The sequence below is a fragment of the Prenolepis imparis genome, unplaced genomic scaffold (assembly GCF_030444845.1).
Source record: "Prenolepis imparis isolate NDT839.2.m4 unplaced genomic scaffold, iyPreImpa1.0 SCAF_13, whole genome shotgun sequence".
NCBI classification, from domain to species: Eukaryota; Metazoa; Arthropoda; class Insecta; order Hymenoptera; family Formicidae; genus Prenolepis; species Prenolepis imparis.
The window spans coordinates 12,312,854-12,338,233 of record NW_028141171.1 but is presented as its reverse complement, the minus strand read 5'-3'; the positions used below and the strand labels follow the sequence as shown (position 1 = coordinate 12,338,233).

The 25,380-nt window shown below is 33.6% G+C and overlaps 3 protein-coding genes across 3 annotated transcripts in view; all 3 read left to right on the top strand.

Moving 5' to 3' along the window:
• The first annotated feature begins 23 nt into the window (after positions 1-23).
• Ltv1 (LTV1 ribosome biogenesis factor) lies at positions 24-2,625 on the top strand. Its single transcript, XM_083052652.1, has 7 exons — positions 24-531; positions 629-1,178; positions 1,262-1,476; positions 1,558-1,686; positions 1,767-1,958; positions 2,121-2,360; positions 2,447-2,625. Exons 1-7 carry the CDS (start codon positions 529-531, stop codon positions 2,558-2,560), a joined length of 1,443 nt encoding a protein of 480 aa, XP_082908778.1. The 5' UTR covers positions 24-528; the 3' UTR covers positions 2,561-2,625.
• A 454-nt stretch (positions 2,626-3,079) lies between these two features.
• Vha13 (V-type proton ATPase subunit Vha13) lies at positions 3,080-5,205 on the top strand. Its single transcript, XM_083052962.1, has 4 exons — positions 3,080-3,238; positions 3,932-4,032; positions 4,146-4,244; positions 4,356-5,205. Exons 1-4 carry the CDS (start codon positions 3,157-3,159, stop codon positions 4,428-4,430), a joined length of 357 nt encoding a protein of 118 aa, XP_082909088.1. The 5' UTR covers positions 3,080-3,156; the 3' UTR covers positions 4,431-5,205.
• Positions 5,206-5,644: 439 nt separating this feature from the next.
• Dnr1 (E3 ubiquitin-protein ligase defense repressor 1) overlaps positions 5,645-25,380 on the top strand; it is a 139,528-nt gene continuing 119,792 nt past the window's right edge. Inside the window, exon 1 of the mRNA XM_083052856.1 lies at positions 5,645-6,298. Coding sequence (XP_082908982.1) covers positions 6,212-6,298 — 87 coding nt within the window. The 5' untranslated portion in view covers positions 5,645-6,211. The remainder of the gene's footprint in view (positions 6,299-25,380) is intronic.

Genomic DNA, 25,380 nt, shown 5'->3' with positions numbered 1-25,380 from the left:
AAGAATACCTGGACGGACGCAATACTACGGGGGTGAAGCACAAAGGGTGAAGGGAATGAAATGTCTATTGACACGGATATGAGGCATCTAAGATGGCGGCGGCGGATAATTTCACGGAATGTTATCGTTGTGAATGTGTATAAATGTCTCAACACAAATGTCTATACAAATCTGTGTCTCGATTAACGTCGTGCGACGTGAAAATAGACGCTAAATCTGAGGCATCTAAAATGGACGCAACCGTAGACCTCTCACCCCTCAGGAACTACTCCCCGCGTCTAAAAGGGTACTTTAAGTTCCGTCCAGGTATTCTTACGTCCATGTTTATGCATAATTTAGCCGTCTATGTATTTTATATGTCTATGGCCTGTGTTAATGGATAGCCATTCTTGATTCCTGATTGGCTACTGCGTGGAGTAATGTGCACGGGTACCGAGGCAATGGTAAATGTTTAGTTTCTAACCTGTTCACATTAAATTTTGATAAAAATACACTCATTCGATTAATTCAAGCACACGATAAATTACAATGGTAAGTCTTAATACGCATTCAAAAATAGGTGTTTATCAGACTCGTATATTAAAATAGCAGATCGGTAGGATCTATAAGACAATAATTGTAATTGCAGCCGAAGGGAAAAACAAAGAAATTTATCGACAAGAAGAATTCTGTTACGTTCCATCTGGTCCATCGGTCGCAGAAAGATCCATTAGTGGCAGATGAAACGGCACCGCAAAAAGTTCTCGTGCCAGTCGGTGAAATACAAAGGGCAAAAACAGAAAAAAAGACAGTAGACAGTGAAAAACGCAAAGAGAAACAGCAAAAATATGGAATTTACTTTGACGACGACTACAATTATCTACAACATCTTAGAGATGTCAATACATTGTCGGTCGAATGGCAACGCATCGAGAATACCAATCATATTAAGCGTGACGAGGATACTCCAAAAATTAACTTACCATCCTCCGTTTTTGCATCAAATGTCGAGGAAAAAATTGGTATGCTCAATAAAGCGGCACCAGTCTCTGGACCACAATTGGATCTCGATCCAGATGTGGTTGCTGCCATGGATGACGATTTTGATTTTAACGATCCTGAAAATCTGTTGCAAGAGAATTTTATAGAACTGGCTAATGTTGGAAGTAGCGATAGCGAGAATTCTGACAGAGAATATGGTATTATTCAATCTTCCTAAATTGTATAATATTAATATTAATATTTTGTGCTTATTTGATGTTTACAGTTTTATCTTTTTCAGAATATGAATTGAATGAATCGGAAAATGAATATAATGAATCTGATGGTAATATGAATTTATCTGAGGAGGAGGCAGATGAAGTGCATAGCTTAAATGGATCTCAATTCACTTTCAAAGAAGAAGAAACAAAATCAAGATTTACGGATTATTCCATAAGTAGTAGCGTGATGAGAAGGAATGAACAACTCACGCTATTGGATGATAAATTTGAGCAGGTTTAGATTTTTATCTTTTTCAATATGTTACAATGTTATTATATATGTGTTCTAATATTTTTTTTATTTATAACTACATAGATGTATGCTGCATATGACGAAAATGAAATTGGTGCTTTAGATTGCGATGAAATAGAAGGATATGTAGCACACGACTCGGACCTTATTCTACAATATGCTGTTGATTTTGAAAAGAAACAGAAAGAAGATGTAAATATAATAGAAGATATAAGTATAATATAAGAGTACAATGAAAAATGTACTCACTTTGTATTCGCTTTGTATTACAGACGGAAAATATTGCGGAGCTTATGAAAGACAGAATGAAAATAGTAGAAAGAGAATATTCGAGTTCGGAAGATGAAGATTTAGAAAAACTTGTTGTCAATGCTCGTGAAAAGGAAAAATGGGATTGCGAAAGTATTCTTAGCACATATAGTAACATTTACAATCACCCTAAATTAATTCCAGAACCTCCTAAGGTGAGTTATTTTATAATGTCATATACATATAATGCCTGTAAACTCATTTATTCTAGTAGGAAATATTTGAATATATGAAAATGTATAATTTTTAACTAAACTTATCAAAAATTTATATGTTTGTGTTATTAATACACAAATTTATATGTTTCTTTTTAATAGTGTTCAAAGAAGATTGAAATTAATCGAAAAACAGGTGTTCCAAAAAATGTATTAGGCAACACTGGAAAATTAACAGCTGAGGTATTAGCCCAATTTGATGCGATGGATAATACATTAAGAGGTTCTCAATCCATAGCAGAAAGTAGAAAATCCACTTTAAGCATTTTAAGCATAAGACCAAGAGGAGAAACTCCAGATGCGAGGAAAGAAAGAAAAAAATTACTCAAAGAATACAGAAAAGTATATAATAAATATGTTATTAAACATTCAATGACTAATTAAGTTTCATCTACACATACAGTATTATGTAATTTTTGTAATTTTAGGACAGAAGGATAGAACGAAAAGCGAACACCGAGGCATTTAAAGAGGAAAAGAAACGTCAAGAAAAAATTAGGTTGAACAATAGGCAAAACATTCAAGGAAATCGTATGCTATAGAACTTTCTGTAAAAATAATATGCTTTGTAATGATATGGAAATATATCTTTACAGTTTTGATTTTATATGTAAAATATAATATAATATTTTATTATAAAATTATAATTTTTCTATATATTTTTTTCAATTTCTCCGTTAAATTCTTCTAATATACATATATTGCGGACATTGTTACATTGTAATAACCGAAATAGAAAGGGAAATTAAAAAAACATATCTTTCTCATATCGTATTTAAAATTTCATTAGATTTAAATTAAAGGTAGCCAAGAATCGTGATATTTTCATCATCTTGAAAATTAATATTTCGATTTGATTACGTGGAACTGATTCTGAAAATCATTAAACTTTGCTCGCGTATTTATTAGTTCGTCTTGACTGTTTCGATTTTTTAATCAAACACTTGCGTAAAGTAGCAACAATAAAAAAATAAAAAAAAAAATAAAAAAAATTGAGCAAGCACGTGAGAGATCACGGGACAACGGAACGCCGTGTTACAAGGCGGGACAGAGGATAGAGGGCGGAAGCTCCAAAGTCATATGATCGATTCGTGATGTGATAGCTCTCGTCGTTCTCCTCTCATCGCACATCGCAAAAATGGCTAGCCAGACGCAGGGTATTCAGCAACTTCTGGCCGCCGAGAAGCGCGCTGCGGAGAAGGTCTCGGATGCTAGAAAACGTGAGTTCGTCGTTGATTTGCACTCGTCGGCGAAATAGTCCGCGCGTGAAAATATCCGCGACGTGAACGTGACATTCGAGCGCTCGATCACGAGACTTGTAACCTTTCGGTCGTGATGTTCATTCTTTTCGAGCGAGCGATGCTTGTGATAAATTTCGATATCTTATTCGAGACGATGCTGCAGAGCATGTAGAGAGTAAATTTTTATTGGAATGTTCATAGCATGCGTAATTGCGATATTCAGCGAGAATAATCTTGACTAACCTGCGCTTGATGTGTTTGTGTTATTCAAGTAATCGTATTGACGTCCAAGTTTTACTTAAATTTTCATAGTCTGATTGAATACATAATTTTATTTAGTGGAGCTTTACGATTTCTCTTCTTCTTTGCTTATTTCTTATATATCGATATTCTATTTTAATAATTGTTAAATTTCTTTAGAAACTGATCTAAATGTAGTAATATTAATGAAATATGCATCACATATATAGACTATAGTCAAAACTGTGCTACGAAACATCATTCTATATTTGCTCATTTTTGCTTATTCTCATGGAATATATAGAATAATATATATTTATATAATAAAATTTTTTATATAAGCTGTGAAATAGTTTGTATAGTTTTGCAAAAAATCTCGAATGTAGTTCTAATTTATAACTTCTATTTGTAATTTTCATTCTATCTTTACAGGTAAAGCACGTCGTCTAAAACAGGCTAAAGAAGAAGCTCAAGATGAAATTGAGAAATATCGGCAGGAACGTGAGAAACAATTTCGTGAGTTTGAAGCTAAAGTAAGTATCATTTCTCATTAGTTTATAATTATGGTGATTTTTGTCATTAAATTTATATCATAAGATCCAATTTAATTATCAGTTTAATCATGATGTTACTCGTGTTACTGTAGCATATGGGTTCGAAAGAAGATGTAGCTGCACGTATCGAGGCAGATACACGAATCAAGATAGAAGAAATGAATCAGACCGTTGCTGTGCACAAAAACACGGTAAGTCCCTAGTATGAATTTAGTTAATAAGGTATTACATATATAGAGAGATAAATTTATGAAAAATTACAATATTTCTTTTCTTTTTTTTTTTTTTCTTTCATAATTTAGGTCATGCTTAAAATCTTGGACTTGGTGTATGATATCAAGCCAGAATTGCACAACAATTATCGCACTGAGGTCTAAGCCGCAGGAATTGCATCTAATAGTTATAAATAATATAATATATATTAATGCTATAAATGTATACATTAAATATTATTGTTCACTTACACCATATCTTAACGTATTTATCGCTGTTATATCGTATGACATGTTATATTTTATTGGAGGAACTGTATACAATGTAGCTTTAGACAGTGATACTCAAACTACTACTAGAATCTTTTCCGCAATTGTTATACGACAATAAATGTGTCCATATTGTTATTATCGCTGAGCTTTTTTGTCGGCACGTATTCGGATAGTTTGAGAATTGCTGTAATGTATTTGCATCATAACAAAAAAAAGAAAGAAGTAATGTGAAGTATCGTCCGATGTGTCATGGCCTAGACACATCGGAACGATATATTATCATTAAGATAGATATGGCTAAAATGATCTAGGGTGATGGTGAAGAATTCTCTTTGTTGTTATGTAAGTGTATATCATTAGATGTCATTCCATGATTTCTGTCACATCGAGGACGCGAAACTTAAGATTGTTGATTTTCTACAGCTTTTCGCGGTTTACGGACACGCTCCCAGTCGATAGTGAACCACGTAACGATGTAGCAACATTTAAACTTGTTTTATCTTTTAAAATCTATTAAAATTATGAAATGAGTAGATTTGTCTCATATATATACATATATATGTATATACAAATACCCTGTCTATGTAAGTTGATTAGTTGTCTGCACAGTATTATATAGTGCCCAAAATTAAAAAAAAGGAAAAAATAAAACTCAAAAATTCTCTTATACTCTTTCCATGTTTTTAAAACCTATTATTTATAGATAGACAACTGTTTACTGGATAACATATTATAATTTAATATAAATAAATAAATAAACGCGTCGAAATAAGAGAAGAATTTGTATATTTAAGAACAGAATGATGAATAGAAGACATTAAAATATTACATATATTTTGCGAATATTGTATGCAAAAACGTATTTGATAGTAGCAAAATAATTAGATTATTATTCTCATTCGTATACTTTCGCGGAGCGGCGATAAGCGCGCGAACAATTGGAAAGTGCACCAGATGGCAGCATTCTGGTTGAACGGGCCGTTAAATTGCGCCCGGCGCGGCGCCCGCTCACATTGCACGCATGTACATACGTCACTGACGAAGCACGCGCGCTGCGCGGGCGCGGCTGCGCGATCATCGCGATCAGCTGTGCGCGCACCTAACCTCCTCTCACTCGTCACTCGGCGCGCCGCGCTCTCGAGCGATAGGACGATAGTACGCCGCGTACGCGTTTCATTTTGTCTGCTTGGTCTTGTATCCAATGTTGTTAAGCACGGCGCTAGCGCCACCCGATAGAGAGCGGCCAGAATTGCGATTCGATTTCGCGACCTAAGCCGCGACAGCGAGGAGCAGTGTCAGTGCGTGTGCCATTCTGCGCCGAGAAATGGAAGTTGACGAGACGCGTTCGTCCTCCGATAAAAGAGTGAGCACGTTGCCGATATTGCATATAATCGCGCGCGAGTCCGTTGCAGTGACAGCTTACATGCACGTACTTGTTGTTTGAAGCTCTTGTTATGACAAAGAAGGTATCACCGGGCACGACCGGTCGCCGACCAGCCGCGTATCCGGCCGAAAGATTGTCATCGTCACCGTCGACTTGCTTGTTGTTGTTGAGTCTTTCGCGTCGCGTTTAAAAGTGTTTAGTTCCTCTGTTCTCTTGTGAGAAGTTGTCGGCGAGGGATTAATAGGTCGGCGAGAATTTAAAGGTCGTCGAAAAAAGAGTGATCGCGAAGATGTGGTGTCTCGTCAGTCAAGCCAATTCCGTCATCCTCGAGGTGCAGGTCGATCCGAAGGCCATCGGCCAAGAATGCCTCGAAAAGGTAAGTGTGTACTTTTGTCCTTATCGACGATCAACACCCGTGGTTCCGTGACATCAGACATGGAAGTTTATTTCCAGTTTTAATCGCTTATATACATATGTGATGATTGTGTTCAATGTAAACATGGAATAAAATTATACTTGGTTTCTCATATTTTCGACGCGCACGCACACTCTCGCGTTTATATTGTCCACAATATTCATATTAGCAAATCAATTTGCTGAAAACAAATGTGGATTATTTACTTATCTTATTGTTATCAGATATTTTTCGTACAAGCAAGCTTCGAATTTCGAATTCGCTTTAAGTAATTCACGAGGAAATATTTAACTTTTCACACGCTTTCATCTTGAATTGAAATCGATTATATATACAAGTATTCTCTATATATGGCATTAGATACTGTGTTAGTAAATTATGTGTATAATACACACAACATAACGATTTATTTCAATGAAATAACTTTTAATTAGAAGCTTTAGACGTAAAAGAAACTTCTTTTACCTTGGTAAGAAGCTTGATCCTTTTTTCTTTTTTTTTCAAAAAGAGAAAAAATTTTATTTTTTAAATAATTTTTTTGATAATTATCTAAGTCATAATTAATTATAATCCATTTAAAAAGTTTATGAAGTTAAACTATTCCTTTCTGTACGAGTCTGTATGTGTGTGATTCATATAGTGCAAACTCATTGCTCGAAGAACTTCGAGTATGATTCAGGTCGGGACAATTGTGCACGCTGCAATTTGAAAAGATTGCATCCTTATATTGCAGTATATCAAAGTGTAGCAAGATTCGCCATTCATATGTGAAAGCGTATGACAGGATGAATGATAATTCAACTTGTGTTTTCAACTTTGAAAAATTGCGACTTTTAATTTGCGAAACGTTTGATCTGTCACAATTTTTATATCAAGTCCTTCTCATTTAGATATAAATAGATTTAGATATGATTTCTGAAATTTGTCGGTGCTTTTAACGAATATAAAATTATATGAAACACATGATTTCTAATTGCACACTTGCGCGTCTTTTCAATGATTTCTGCGAATGCACGTAGAGTAAATCCGATACAACGCGTTGATAGCGGTCCAGATGAACGTAAATACAGCGATCTACATGGAAAAAAAAACTTTCGCATCCTGACAAAGTTTATTATAAACACCGCAAACGCGTGTGCATTCTCGGTTTCGATTTTTAAAAAAAATTTTGTCTCGCTCTATACTCGCGACTTATAATTTCTGTAGAATTTCAGAGTAACGTACCGTATATTCGGTTGCTTTTACGTTAATTTGAGAAAAGTCATGTACGATTATATTTTGTAAACGTGAAGGATGCTTATATCAAGGAAATACTGTTAGTTTAAACTGCTTCCAGCTTGAATTATTCACGGAATCATCGAAATATGTTGGACATTGATCTAGTTTTTATTTTTATTAGAAAAATGTTCTTGTTTAAAGGTCGGTTATATCTATTCTTCTGTTTACAAATATTCATATTGATAAGCGATAAAATTGAAAAGCCTTCATTCTTCGTGATTATACTTTATCTCGTAGATATATACAGTGTATTTGTAATTAGCTGATTGAGACTTGTGCGTTAAATAACACATATATATATATATATATATATATATGTGTATATATATATATATATAGTATATATATATATATATATATATATATATATATATATATATAGTATTTTTTATGTCAGGAATAAAGAAAATGGAAGATGATAAAGAGGAACAAGGGAGAGAGACTTATACTTTAGTTAGTGAAAATGTTTAATTTATTATATAGGTAGTATAAAATAATTAAGATAGCTTACATTACACACACACACACACACACACACACACACACACACACACACACACACAGAAAGATCTTATTTCAAACTTTATAATAATAGTTTATGAACGCGTACTTTGGCCTAGGTCATAATTCTCACGTGCGCAACAGATGCCACGAAAACACATGGCCGGCATGAATTTTACTTTGACACTGGTGCCGTTGGTAGCTCCTTTGAAGAAATTTCGAAAGTCCGTTTTTGTAATTCTATCGATCTCTTTGGAAAAAATCCTCTCATTACGTGAAATTTGCATACTTTTTACCGAGAGATATTAATTCGAGAAATAAACTAATGGCGAACGACTGTGATCATTTATAGGACAGAATATAAATTAGAAAGTAAAAGTTTTCGTTGCTATAATATTACATACTTCCATTTTATAGTTTACATAAATTTATAGTTTTACATAAATTCATTCTACAATATAATGCATGCGCGCGCGCGCGCGCTACATTATCACTTGTCTTTTATTTATTGTCATATACGCGCGTCGCATGTAAAGGAGGAACCGGTTATCACACACGAAAATAACCTCGAAGGTTGGGATGGGCTGAAAATAAATCTCCAAAGTTCCTCCATGTGCATCACGCGTTCGTATAAAATGTTCGTTTTCTTTCATTCGGATAATTTAACGAGACAATATACAACCTGAGTACGTAATGCGTAATTTGTCGAAGATTACAATGTTTCAGTATAAGAAAGATTTTATTTCATTATACAATCATTCTCATTATTTATCGAATTTTGCGAGTGTCGCGAGTCTTATATATCATTAGTTGACATCTAGCAGTTTTGATGCTGAAAAATAATTCCTGAAAGATGAATAAATTTCTTATAAAAAAAAAAAAAAAAAATAGTACAAATTTTCAGCATCTTTCGTATAATCGTAAACTGTAATTTCATTATAGCTCTGAATTGTATTTACTCGGCACAATTCGAAATTAATGCTCAAACTGTTAATCAGCGGGTTACCAGAGAACTGACGTGCGTATGTAATTTTTAACGAAACAAAAAGCGCTGTTTACTCGAACATTGTAATTACACAAATTATACAAATTGGAACTACGCGCGCCCATCAAACAGAATCGCGCTATGCGTCAAAATTTGTTTAGTCGGCGTTTGCCAATCTTTGTTGAAGATTGTATTGCGATAAATAAATCTGCGATAAATAATCTATTGGTGTGTCCCAAATGACAGAGTATAATGGAAAACTATCGGCGCGGCACTGTGTTTACTACTCGTATCAATTCGCATTGTGCCTATGGTCATTGGATCCCGAATGGGTCAGGAGGCCTAATTGCGTTGCAATTTTTATTGATTGACCAATGCATTAATAGCTTTAACCTGCAAGATTCTCGTACGTGTGAGTTTTTCGCGCGCAATCAGCAAATTGCGACTCTGATTTGCGGCATTGCCCTCAAAATGAAATGTGTGTTAATTCAAGTTTTTCTTGTCTTTCCTCGCGTCTACTTTTCTCTCTCCTTTTTCATATTCCTTACACATATACAACGCGCAGCAACACACACAGGCAGTATGCGTAAAGAATTTATTTACTCGAAAAACGATACGTTTTCTCATCGGTGACGGTGCGTTGCATCGCTATGGAAATTAGGTCGAAATTGGCCGGAATTCAATCCGGGAATCCAATTTGCTGTCGTCTTTGTGCTTCGCGGAGTCAATCCGATCGACGCGAGGCAGACGTTTTCGAGATCTAATTTGCGTTTACCAGGAGTCTATTTCCCGCTCTGCTCGCGTCATGCAAGATGAACGGTAAAAGGAATGCGAGCGAACGTCTAAACTCTCCCGTCAGTTTCTCACGCACGATACCATAGGATCGCATCGCACTTTCTTTATGTATGATAGGGCGATGTTTTCTTTCGTTATATTTCTTTGCGTCCGATTTGTTACAATTCCAATTGACATTGCGTGTACAGAGAAGAGTATTTTCATCTGACCACAGTTAATTTTTTTTAACAATTATAGTTCTTGACTAATTTGAGCTGATTCCAGTTTTAATTAATCAATTTTTAATAGATGAATCATATTTCAAAATTTGACATTACAATCAGATTTGAACTGAATAGAAAAATGTATCAAACACAAAATATGATTTCATTAGGAAACTAGTACTTGTGTCTCGCGAATAATAAAAGAGAAGATATTACTTTGCGCACAGTTGATTGTATTAGTTACAATACTGCACGCAACTGTACTTCAAATCATCTAATGTCTTTTAATAATAAAATTATAATAAGATCTGTTGCAAGAATCTGCATTCAATATCGTGCAATTTGAATATCCGACGGAGATACGACGGCGCGCTTACATACATTCATATATGTATATGTATGCAATTCAAAATGGTCCGTGTTTTTCCTGATGGAATATTAAAAATTGCTTTGGACTTTTATCCTTCTGATATTCATAAAGAGAGATCACGAGGATTTTAGTTTGTAACATTAGAATCGCGATACGTACAAACTATGAATCTTTTTAAATATTTTGAAAACATACAGAAAAAGAGCATCGTTTGCGATTATCATAATTAAATCGTTATCTGTACAATTCCATGTTTCCTTTTTTTATCTATTTTAATCTCTATGAATGTTTATCTAAAATTTATCTAAAATTTTACTTATCAGGAAGTGAGAGAGGGAGAGAGAGAGAAAGTATGGATATGTCAGTAAATAAATTTTTAATTGTGAAATAAATAAATCAAAAATACATATAAATGTCGTTATATCTCGAGATTAAATAGTAAACATTGCGAATCGTAAACACGATCTTTATTTTTTACAATTTTGGACAATGCGTATGTCGGCAACTCTTTCAGAACTCTCTATACTTATTATCAATGTCACTTTTCTATAAAACTCTTATTGACTCAAACTAATAATTCTAGTGGTAAATAACAGTTTAGGTAAAATTCGAATTTCAATCATCTTTTATAGACTTTTTCACATTTTGTCTCTCTTTCGAGATAAATCCAGCAAAGTTCTACAGAGATACTAACATTAGATACCATATAGCATTATACATATAATAATACATCGTAAATGTAGGACGCTTTTTTTCATCAATTCTGTATCAAAAATAGTGAATCGAAAGAATATATATGCATGTTTGTTAATCAGTTATTTCATTCGAAAAATATATACTTGAAATCGATGAATATGAGAGAAAGAGAGAGAGAGAAGAGCTTTATACACTTGATTTTGAACTCTCCATTTGAGGGGTCATTTTGGCAAGTTGTGGAAAATATACGATATTGGAACCAAATATTTTCTATGCGCATGAGAAAATCGCCTCTCGGTGCCGATGCACATGAAATTTTACGATGCCGTTCGATCGGCCGATTCTGATTTCCATCGCGAATCGAGAGCATCTGCTATTCGTTGCATTTTTTTTACTTTTACGTTGCACGATAAAATAATCGACGGAATGACTTACATTTCCGAAAGTGCATTTAATCGTGCAATTAGATTCGTATCGCTGTGAGTGTGAAAAAGTTTGACATTGCCGATTGTAAAATAGAGTAATTAGAGAAATATCGACAGATCTCGTTAAAACTTTTGATAAATTTAGCGAATTTTGCGTGAGAAATAATGTAAAGAATGTTACTGCGGAATAAAATTCTTTTTGGCGAGACAGATGAAATTGGGAATTGTATAACTTAAATCTTAAATGCGTACTGCTAATATGATGCATATTGCATTCAATTCTTTTGATTTTAGAATCTCATGTGTAGTTTTTTCGCGTTTTTATTTTAAAACTTTTTATTTTCGTACATGCGCAAAACATTGCCATATATGTATACGTAAAATATAACGCCATTGTTATATTTCATTCTATATAATTCTTTTGTTTATGAATCTTTCCGAATAGTATAAACTTGGAACGGTCATATCGCGAACCCCATGTCGTATGAACAAAGGAACGTGTCTGAAAGTATTGTTTTACGACGCAAGCTTTTCTTTATATTTACATTTGAATATTCCGAGAGAGAAAGAGAGATGTGGGGGAAGAAAGGAAGAGAAAAGAAAAATAAACGAAAATGATCGATATACATATATAATTCTCTTTATACATATATGTATATGTACATGTAGTTATTTATATCTCTAAACTATAATGGAGAGAATATCACATTTGAGTAATTAAAGTTTATTGAAAGAATAAATAAATACATATCTTTCTCTCGCGCATCTGAACGTGTGTAGTGCGTTTTTCTGAGGATCATATTGTAATGTAATTTGCATTTTAATTAGGATTTAATTTGACTACTCTTTTTTGCAAAAACTTAAATAACAGGCAATGTCGATTAATTGAAAGCATGAAAATTGAAAGGATTTTACCGAGCTAAACTTCAGGCACGTAAGTAGGTAGAAGAAAACTTCATCTTTTCATTAATTTCGAGTAAACTTTGATAGAATCTTAATCCGCTGCTGCAAAGTTGTTTAATATATTAAAAACACAAAAATTTTAAATAAATATCACCTCTATATCATCTTGAGCAGTTTGTCTTACTTTCTACGCTATACAGATTAGAATATTTTATTTTGAAATGTGTGTGTGTATAATATGTAATATAATTTATTCTTTTTTATCCTTATCTCTTCGCGACACAGGACGCGCAATATATATAATTTCTCTTTCAAAAGGATATTTGAAATTCAATTAATCATTTTTGGAGAATCGCGCAAAGGCCGCGATTTACGTCTTTTTATCATGGTAACGAGACTGCGCGTTTCCTGGCAACTTATTGCATTTATGCAAACAGTTTCTTCGGGGCGCGTGTCGGGTGTAAAATAAAAATCTTACGATCAACAACGACTCCGACGAGAGAATCGCCGTCGATCTCTCCTGTCGCATCCGTTCTACGGGCTATTAGTCGATAAAGGATAAAAGTTAATCTCGCGAAGAGAGTAACGTGGAAATATAAATATGTGGCAAGGGCACGAAGGTCTTTTCGTTCTCCCTCTCTCGTCGTATACGTGTCTTTTTGTCGGAGCGTTTCTTGGTTGAAAATTTTCGCGGTGTCGGGCCGCAGTTAGTTTAAAATGCAAATGGTCGCATTAATATTTGTTTTAAGTGCTTCGTATGGTACGAAACTACGTCTAGCGCCAATGTGGCATACATATGTAATCGCGAGAGATTGGACGGCCACGCGTACGTACGTATCCTATACGTACGTAGTACATAGGACGAGCGCGGATTAAATTCGCGTAAATTTTAATTGCACCGGTTTAGAATGTCGACATTATGGAACCAAGTATGCAGAGAGAAAATACGGTGCGGAGAATATTACAAGTGGAACTGATTCCTTACTCTTTTTCTTCGTATGCTTGCGCGCAAAAGATTATAAAATATTCTATAGTATATAAAAGATGTAATGTTATATATCAGGTTTTGCAGAAATGGAAATCTATAGTAGAAATATTTTTTCGATAAATATATAGAGTCGATCTCTCATTTCTCGAAGAAAGCCCGTATCACAGTCAGACATAATCTTGTACTTATATAGTTATCAGTCGTATAATTTCGATGTGCAGGAATTGCTTTCTTTTTTTTTTACATGGTACATACGTCTCTGCTCAAAGGCGAATCAATTTTGCGTGTCAGATATAGAGGTTATTATTTACACTTATATCCAGTCGCAATAAATTTCTACTTTTGTCTGCTTATTTATCCGTGCTCGCGCTTTCTTTTTTCTCACGCGACGTTAATCAAGCCACGCCACGCCATGCTAACCCGTTCTCGTAAGTCTCATAAAGAGGAATCGGAAGTTTAATCAGATATAAAGACGACATATCCGATTTTCTTCTCACAAGAATGTTCATTTAGTTCGAGTCATTTCCAAATTTTATGTGGAGCTACCGTTGCAGCTGTTTCTACGCGCGCGTTGAAAAAGTACGGGCGTCGTAAGAATCTCATTACATCACTTAATTTCATAATGAGAGATAATGATTGTCGAATGACAGTTTCGCTTCGTAAAAGTCAAGATTTTTAAATTATTTTCTGAATAAAATAAACACTAATATATCTATTCTGGCTCTTTGAATTTTACAATCTGACAATGAAAATCAATCTACAGATAAATATTGAAGGAAGGAGGAAAGGAAACTTTATGTTGCCCCTTGGAAAATTCGCTCGATACTTAATCCAATGTAAGTGGCTGGCAATACCCCGAGGGTTGAGCGCAATTTTCGTTATCGCGCGCAGTTTTTAATCGCTTTACTAGCGTGTAAACCGTCAGCATTACTTACACGTATTCCTCGACGAGTTTTCACCTCTGTTAATATCACCTTAAATTTTTAAGTAGACTTGTATGTATACAGTATACATATATATATTTTATATATATTTTATATACATTAAGCCAACTTTATGTGGTGTTTACGCAGTTTCCTCTGCTTAATGTATACAATACATTATGTAATACAATATTATTAATCTCTAGAATAATCTAATAAATCACATTGTATAATTTGTACACACAAAAGTAATCTCTGCAATTCTTAAAAAATAAAATAAAAGAATATTTTTATTTTCTCATCGTTCAAGACAAATAATTAGTTTGTGAAAATATTGTACATATGATTTTTCCTTCTTCTTTTTTCTCTCGTTTTTTATATTTTGGATTTTAAAAATCTTGAGAAATAAGACGTGTAGTATATAACTTTAGCTCTATCCCCTCGATGGCTGTACCCTCATAACCCTTATGCGACAAGTTCAGACGCGCGAGTTTTCGTCGTGTTTCAAGTCTCGTCAGATGCTGTGACAACGGTGTATCTAATTAATAGGATTAATTAAGAACTTTGCACCGAGTCTCGGGCAAGTCCTAGGTAACTTTGCGGCAATTTTTCTTCAACTCCGTCCTCCGCAACTCCGTGCGTGCGCAATTATGTTACATGTGTTAATTGCACGCTTCTTCTTGCAATATGTATACTAGTAAAATGGGGGTGAGATATTTGTAAAGCGAAATCTAAATAAAGGCGAGAATGTAAATTATAAAATTCTATTGTATCGAATATTTTTTGTACTTGTATATCTTAAGTCAGATTATTCACGTATACGCGATTCGCGACTCGTATAATAATTCGCGGAAATTCGTGTTCGCTAGTGTAGACCTTTTCCATTATTCGCAATTTATAATCCATATTATTCTAATTATCTCGATCCAATATTCGATTCACGATTAGTCGTGATACTTTGATCTTTGATATATTTATTGATAAATTTGCAAAATATATATACTTATTTCGTTATTATTATATAATTTGACAACTCAGAAATGAGATAATTAAGATTGTTATTATTAATGTTAAAGAAACAGTTATGGAGATGTAAAAGATAATGTTTTACAAGATAATGAAATTTATTACTAAGAGAATAATGAATATAAGTCTGTATACAATATAAGTATATACACACAAGCATAGCAACGTTTTCGTGCATATCGATTACCACACGCAAACACACACACACACACACACAAAATAAAACATTATTTTCAATTATTTAATTGAGAAAGATATATAAATTCGAGAAACCACTTCTCTGTATGCAAATTTCTCCCTTTTGATTAGATAGCAATTTGCTTCGTACGTGCATCTCCGTTGCAGTTTCGACGGATATTTACAGAATTTGCGTCATCGAACTAATTCTCGTTTTTTACTGTTGTGTGAAAATGAAAAGTTGTAGAAAGTGAATTACGACGCAAAAATGTGCAGAAATTTCACTCGGGAATTGGTATATGTTGGTACCTTCGCCGCCATACATGTGCGAATTGCATCGCGCGCGGTTTGGATTACGCGGTTTGCAAAGGTCAACTTCGTTTTTCAGTTTGATTGCAATCGCGGTAGTTCAGTACGCGCGCGTATATAGGGACGCAAATTGCAGTTTGCACGATGGAAGTTACGAGCTTGTCGCGAAATTAAATTTCTGCTCGTTAAACTCGTTCGGTATTATAATCTCATGGTCTCATCCCGGGCTCTCCTCGCGCGTGCTTCTTCCACGTACGTTGCATAATAGCCAAGTTCGACATTTATGAGTTTCTTACACTTTTAACACGATTTATAAACGGTATAATATAATGCCATGTAACGCGCCTTGCACACAAGTGTGTGATATTAAAAGTGTAACATTCACATTATATACATTTTATGCGCATAATATTAATCTCGCTCTGAGGAAAAAAATGTTACGAAATTGATATAAATTCGTGTATATTAAATAAAAAAATCTTGTACGTTCAATTATTACTCAAGTACTATATATTTTATTTAGAAATTAATAAAGCTCTACAGATGGTACATTAAATTTTACATTAAACGTACTATATAAATGTTGCGTGATGGCACGCAACTTGTTAGATATATTTGTAAAAAAAAAAAAAAAAAAAAATCTTTCAAGGGAGACAAGAATTGTCATTGTGTGCGGTTTGGTTACTACATAAGGACACTCAAGGTTGATTAACGAAACGTACATATATTGCATGAGTGGATATGCAAATGACGCGACACAAATAACACATGTGTCGGATAATAAATTCAGGAGATGCATTTTTTATTAAACAATCATTCTTTCTGTCTGATATGCGTCAAATAAACTTGAAAATAATCTCGGAAATTTCTGAATACGGAAACTGGTTATATCAGTATACTATACACATATAAAATTTACATACATACACTTACATAAAATTTGTTTCAAGTACACTTGATAAGGATTGTAGAGAGATGTATACGTGTGTATATAGACAAAATGGCATGCCGACAAAGGAATAAGGAAAACTCAACTTGTTTTCGAATGTTTTCTAAAACAGGAGTAATAACAGACAAAGAACAATAATCTCAAGTGTAGCTGAAATAATAGCGATGATATAGAGTATAGAGAATAGCTTCGCAGTATTCGACGCAAACGCTTTCGTCGCTTTCGACGCGAAAGTTTCTGCGCGAGAGATTATTTTCCAACTTTTAAAGTTCACTTTATCGCGAAAGTTTCTCGCTTGACTAGAGACGCAGAATCGGAGTAATATCCGGGTGATCGAATTTTCCGCGGGTTTCCTGCCGTGATCTCTCCCTTAAAGATATTGCCATTCCGTGGGCATTTCCGCGCGCGTTTTTCTCCGATAAATCACCGTGAAATTCTGCGCTAGTCACTTTCTGATATTTTCAACCCGATCGCCGAAATTATAATGGGCTTTTTTCGCCGTTTGCTCATAAAGTTACAATACTTTGCAACTTGCGAAAGAGTAATATTTTTCTGTATTATTCTACGATAGATTGAGAGAGATAAAGCTTAAAAATATAATGTAACGCCAACAATGTTTATTCGTCGCGTTAGAGAGAGAGAAAGAGAGAGATTAATGAATAATAATCTGTAATAAAATTGATTAAATTAATTTATTTTCAATTAATATTTTAAATCTTTTCTAAATACTTTAACTGTCGCTTTGAAAAAATGTAGAAGATAAAAGTATAGTGGATTGATTAAAAGCTTGTACAAGTTGGTAAAAGACACATGTGCGACATTCCCCGTGCGCTATGCATTTTGGCTAATTATAGTAATGCAAGTCCCACTGCTTTCATACGCTTGTTAATATTTGATCGAAAGACGAAAATGCAATGTTCAGCCATCGTGCATAAACGACTGCGGCATCGATTATGCCCTCCCCCGTCATGTTAAAATAATATTTATAATCGATAACCCCCGCGCCAGTTATCGCAAACAGTTGGTGCTCTTAGCGAAATTAATATAGCACCAAATGGATCACATATCCATTATACCATTATACTATTTACATTTTATTTTGAGTAAATAAAATGATTCAAATCTATACTACGTGTACCGGAATAATACAAATTTGTTTTTGTAACCGTGATGATACTTTATAATGGAAATATGAGTTATTTTGTATCAAAGTAACAGAAATTTTGATATTTAATTGATATTTCTTAACAATGTTATATGAACATACGTATAAGCATCACTCTCCATTCGTATTTATTAAAATAAATCGATAAAAATGTAATTAAAATAAATAGTAATTAATATAAGAATTAAAAGATATAATTTTATCAAGACAATTGGAGAAATGAGAAAGAAAAAAAAATGAATCATTACATATTTTCTTTCTTTTCTATTAAAAGTCTCATATCGAATAAACGTCGACTGGAAATAGAGAAAATATATAATAATTACGTAAGAACAATAGCGTATAAGGTGCAGGTTTTTGTTGTCTCGACAGATTAATTAATAACTAATTAATAATAAAAAAAAAAACGAAAAAACGGCAATAGTCGCGAACGAATTGTGCATAAAGATAAAGGAAAAAATAAAAACAATCGAGATATTGTTATTATAGGCATCTAGAAAAATATTTGTATGAAAAAATACATCGGAACATCGCTGAAAACAATTTTAAATATCTTAATAAATCAAAAGAAAAAATGTTTATGATGGAAAAATATATTAATAGAATTACTCGCGTAATACACTCGTCAAAAAAATTATCGCAACACGTAATTAATATCAAAATTTAGCATAAATTCAAATAAGCGTATCTCCGCGAAAAATTGTCGTATTTCAAAAAATTTTTTTTTTGTTTTAAAGGGTAAAGTCTCTACTTTAAGGAACTTTCGTTCGATTTTGATTTTATTCTCTCCCCCTTTCTCCATCCCTTTAAAAGGGAGGATGTTTTTTTTTTCAAAAAATTGCATAGTTTGACGAATTCTACGGAGTGTACTAAATTTCCTTAAAGTTCCTTAAAGTAGAGACTTTACCCTTTAAAACAAAAACAAGAATTTTTGAAATACGATAGTTTTTCGCGGAGATACGCTTATTTGAATTTATGCTAAATTTTGATATTAATTACGTGTTGCGATAATTTTTTTACAAAGTGAAAATATTAGGATGTTCTTGTGTTCTTGTGTTTAAAAGATATCTTTTTCATGTTAATTTACTTTAATTAAACATATGTCTGTAAGTGAAGAAATAATATCGTGTAAGATAATAATACTAAAGTGAATATTTTCTCTTTGTAAATTTGTAAAATTTGAATTTTCGAGCAACAGTATTCTATATAAATAAAGCTAGATACCAAGCATCAAAGAAACATGCAAAATAGTTAAATCATATAAATTGAGCAAAATTTATTTCCAGAGATTTCATCTATTAATCAAGCTATAAGTATGTTGACGCGCCTTTGTATAATATAAAGTGCCAAGCCGCGTCCGAGGAGTTACAAATATAGCAAACCAGCGCGGAGTGCACTGGCCTCTCGGAAGGCCAGCTTTGTTTACTGCAACATTCTTATAAGAGGAAACATTCTGCTTTATTATAATTATTAGAGGCGTTAATTTTAAATTTAAAATATTGCCATGAATCAATAAAAATAATTCTAAGCTTGGCGAGAAAAGTAATAAACTTGAAATAAAATATTATAACAGCAATATTACATTAATACATATATGCAAACATATATAGTTTAATAAAATCTTTATTTGTGATTATACATCTTATATAAAAAAATATGTGTAAAACATATCAATATCTGTGGGTAATATCTATGATTTGAAATTGCAACAAGTAAGACTTGCAAATCGAAGACAATAACGAATGACATCCGAAAGCGAGGAATTTCTCGAAGCATATCAACGAGAGCGCACAGTTTGAGAGCGCCGTGGCGTGTTTGATAACCGGAATATAGGAGAATTTACTGAACCTGCTTACTGCGAGCAAACTTTTCTCGTACAGCCACATTTTTCTTCGCCCTCATCCTTGCTACGCGTGCACACACATGTAGGTACTCTTTCTTTCTCCGATTCTCTTTCCCTTTTCATCAGTTTCTTTTTTTTTCCATTTCTTGATGCTTCCCATCCTCTCCTGCTCTCGCTAGCTTTGTCCTAGTGTTTTCGTACGTGAGCCATTTATTTGTCTTTCGTTCGTTAACTTCGACAGTCTCGATGGTTCGAGAGACAATACGATCGAGACGACAATGCACGGTAGATACAACGCACGGCGTAAATCAGTGAAGCAACAACTGTTATTGTTTGCAAGACGCGTTGCAATCGTACAGTCTCCGCCCGTCAGCACTTTGAATACGACGACCGACTCGGTCGTCGGTCGAAATATCGTTATGTTTCACACTTTATATTTTTTTAGATTTTCTGTAAACATTTTTACACATTTTTTCCTTTTTTTCTTTGTGTATTATACATAAAATGAATAATTTTAATAAATTAATAATTTTAATATCGCCGAAAAATTAACGCAGACTGCATCATCTGCATCATCGATACTACCGCGCGTGATATTTTTGATCAAGTCTCAAGCGGTGACGTGACGATGATAACGACAAATTGCCATATAACATTGCAATGTTGCAACGTTCATTCAAAGCGGTCGAATAGATAGTGCATGATAAAAATGATCGTATCGCTTTTACGTCTCTCCCGACACACGTGCGATGGTAGATGTGTGCATCGTGCTATTCGCTAATTGCCGCTCTTTCGCGCGGGACCAAGTGTCAATTAAAAGAGCACTGAACGCATCGCTGTTGTTGACGATAATTAACCTGCATCTCGTGTCTTTGATATCTATCCGCGCGAGGTTTATCAAATATTTGAATTACGATAATTGGGCGTCCGTCGCCGCTACTTTACAACGCGGTGTCTAAATTCCTCTCGCAGCAAGCGCGTAATTAAACGTAATGTTTAAGTCGGTGGAGACTAATTGTAAAATGCGAAATGAAACATTTTCTTTGAGCCAACATGCAACGAACCAAATCATATCACCTACTTTTTAAAAATAAGACACACGCATCTGAAATGAATTGCATCATACTTATAGGCTATTAAAAAACTATAAATTTTATTAATAATATAATATTAGGCAATTTTGGATAAAATGAGTTCTTGTTGCTGTTTTTCAAGCGACGTTGGAAAATATTGTACTAATGTCAAATTTAAACAAACAGATATAAATGTGCACTATGCAAATATTAATTATATTCGTAATCAATATCTATATTTTGTTATGAAACTTGAGTTGCAATCAATATTTTATTCTACACTGATTTTGCGAAAACGATATGCGGGCATTCATTCTCTGCATTGTACGTTCTCGCTTATATCAAAATTGCGAATTTTGCTGTAGAGTTGCGCGCCATTATTGCTCGTTTAGCGGCGAATCGACAATCGAGCGAGATATAATGCGAATTCTTCGTGGTCAGAGTGATTTTCTCGTAACGAGGTATTGCCAGTTCGATATGCGATGGTATGTGACGTGATTGAGACTGAACGACTAAACCAAAATTCAATACACGAATCGCATCAGCGCCACTATACAATGTATTTCATTTCTAGCACATCTTTCAGTTATAAACTATATAAAATAAAAGAAAAACTAAAAAGAATTGTTACATAAATGATAATAACGATGGCGATGATGACGATGATGAGAGATAGCGAGGTAAAAGATTTATTATTAATAAAGAGTGTTTTTCTCTCTCATTGCACATCGACAACTTTAAGCATGCAAATCGTTTAGTGTAATAATGCGACGTTCGCATCAAACTTGATCGATTCCTATATAATCCGCAAGTAATTGACTTTTATTCACTAAACATGAGCGAAAATTTCTGCTAGAGCTAATGTAATCCATGAGTAATTGGACGTCCAATTATTTTATCCGTGAGACGTGCAAACATTCTGTCAAATTAAAATAAAATTAATATAAAATATTCTATCACACATTATATTAATTGAGATAGATTTAAAATATCTCACTCTGTGAATAATATAAAAGATAAAGATATTCGCGAGATCGCAAAAAATTCCTCCTCTTGTATAAAGTATTCGAGTATTTACTAATTTCGTTAGATATCGATTGTATTCTTATAATTATACGCATCACAAATCTAACAAATGTTTATCGTCGATTATTTTAACGTTTTAGAGCAAATTGAATGCGCGATGAATATTGTAGGCTTGGCAACCGACCGTTTTTCATCGCGTCGATTATTTCCATAAGCGACGGAGGTAATCTTTAAAGGAACCGCTGACCCCTTTCACTCGAAGCACTTGCTTCATTAGCTTATCGCCCAACGTCGGGCTTATCCACGGTCGAGAGAAAAAAAAGTAGAGATAAAGTGGAACAAAGAGAGAGAGAGAGAGAGAGAGAGAGAGAGACGGATGATAAAAAAATGAATGAGTCACCCGCTCCATTCCGCTCTTGCGGAAAAGGGCTGTTGATTCTTCCGCAAGAATTCTTTTCCTTCATGTGGAATTTTGAAGGAGATCTGCGCCACGGCCTCACGTTGGTCGCGACGGCAACCTCCTGTTCCTCTTCTTTCTTCTTCTCATTGTCAGTCGCGCAATTTTTGCGAGCGAGCAAGATGGGCGACATTTTATTAATATGACTGTCGCGTAATTGAGGTGTTTGAGGAATGGTGACACGATCCGCCGAACCCACGGCCACTTCCGGCAAGTTTTTCCATGCTGTTTGTTTCCGCGCGCTCAGTTTCTCATTGTTTTCCGAAAGGATGAAAAGGTCGTTAGAGAACAATGCGATAAAATGATAAAAATTGGTCGGATGTCTTTTCATGCCTTACTTCTGCCTTTCTCAAATTTTGGCATTTATTTATTTGACATATTCCGTTTTATGATGCTAATTTTTATTAGAATTCAAAGATAAATTTCTTGTAATTTACTTGTTGATATAGTTCATTCTTTAAGCTTGTATAAACTTATAATATGATACATAAATATTTTTAATAAATATATTTATTTTAATTAAATTTGACAATTTTATGATTAAATCGATATAAAAAGATGTGATGTGATAGATTAAAATTACTGATTTTTAAACGTATCGAAATAGCGAAAAATGGCAGTTAAATAAATCAGTTTTACGAAACGTTTAAAATGATCATTGCATCTTAAAAATGGATAGTACATAATATACATCAGAATATATTACGATTTAAAATTAGAGATATCCATTTTTTTAGACAATGTCGAAACTTAAACATAAGTTACTGACATCTTTCAACGTGCCAAGAAGAAGAGTTACACAATAATTTACAAATAATAAAAAATTACAATTTTCATTACGTAATATTTACTTTCGAGTTGCCATCAATCTTTTTGAGAGGCACACCATTCAATTTTTATCTTACAAAAAATAATACAAAAAAATTATTTGCATAACATAATTTAACGATTAACTCTGTGAGAGCGCGTGTCAAATACGATATATTTACTATGCATTTTAAAATTGATAACGAACATGCATATTTAATAACGCTTTCTGCACACGAATCATCTTCTATGTATATACGATACGCACATATGCAACGAGCAATTAATTCATCGACCCATATTGGTCGTATGATCTATCTGGGTGGCGGATAATAGATAATGCAGCCTCACGCGTCAGGATGAAACAAATTCTGTCGGAATTCCTAAGCAGGAATTATCTTTCGCGAGAGAATTTTCTCAGGGGGCGACGTCAACTTGCATTCGGATCACGGAACGTGGGAGATTTGTCGCGCGCCGTGAGACAAATCGTTTTCTCCAATGGCCGAATCTTTTTTCGTAGGAAAAAGGATAGCCGGAAGTAAGACTCTTCACAAGCGACGCACGTCCGCCTTACAACAATCGCGTCCACGCTGTAATGTAACTTGTGCACTGTGCAACATTTTTCCGTATAAAACATTAATATAATATATGTATATAAGAGATATTCTCTTCTTCTACATGCATTCGCGTTCAGTTTGAAAATTTCGCAATAATATTAATGAGTTGACTTTAAGTGGATAAACGAATTGTATTTATTTTTGTGCGAAAATGATATAAATTTAATTTTAAAAAATATCTTGCGTTAATAAAATTAATATTTATTAGACTTAGAATACATATTAATTTACATGTGAAACTAGTTTCAAAACTGGTCTCATAATAATTTTCAAGTTATAAGCGGCATAATTACTACTTGTTTATATTATGATTATAGTCATAAATCATCAACGCTTTCGAGATTTCATTAGTCTTTCTTTTATTTTCCGTTTATCATACGCGAGAAAATATTATACAAAGAGACGTATATGTATATTGATTTTAACGCTAAATATGAAAGAAGAAATTTGTAAATATTAATAATTTAAGAAATCCAACGTACGTATGACAGGCGAAATTAAGTATACCGCGAAAAAATAAGCATCACATATAAAAGTATGCATATTAATGTCGAACAGGAAGAGGGAGGAGTTTAAATCACACAATTACATTAAATCTCCATTTACATGTAACACGCGTGATCTGCGAACGATATTGGGATAGTAAAAGGCCGGCGTGTAGTCGTTTAGATTTTTCAGTGGAGAGTGACTTTTTTCCCAGCGACATTGTTGCGACATCTGCAAGCCAGCTAAAGTGCAAACGACTTTTCCCAACTCGCGGAAAAACTCGGGGCGTGCGTATCATTTTATATATCGCGGGAAGGTGAAAATGCGAAAAAAGGACGCGACAATAGATCTCGGAAGGGCGCGGCTTTGCTATCAGGTGAATGGGCCGCGCATTAAGGACACTCGTTTCTTTGTGAATAACGACCGCCTTGCTTTCTTACCGAAAAACAAAATCGCGTTGTGCACATATCCAACTATAAAAATATATATCCTGATCAGATGAGCACGTTTATTATTCATTTAATATGCAATTTTTGAGAATTTTTTCATTTTTCATTTATCTCGAACAAAGCCTTACCTCAACAAAGTTATTATAGGTATACGTGACATGGCGAATTGAATACAGAGAGTTATTAAATAAAAAAGAACTTTCTCAATATATCTTATATGTATACATAGGTATATATTATAATATTGATTTAAAAATAATTTCAGCGTTATATTTTTATTTAATTATTTTTATAACATATTTATTAGATTTTTTATACGAATATATAAAGATTATACATAAGAAATGTTTATATGTAACAGCAGTAGCTTACATTGAGATATAAATTGTCAAATATTTTACAGTTTTATTTATATTGTTATTTTTCATGCAACAAACGAGATAATCGATTAATTAAGTTTCTCGCCAGTTTAATGTACACTTGGGAATATTAATTATGGTACAATTATACACAATTTCCATTATTATTTATCATTTGAAATACTGCAGAATTGATATATATATACAGTGACAATGTATATAAGTACAGTAAA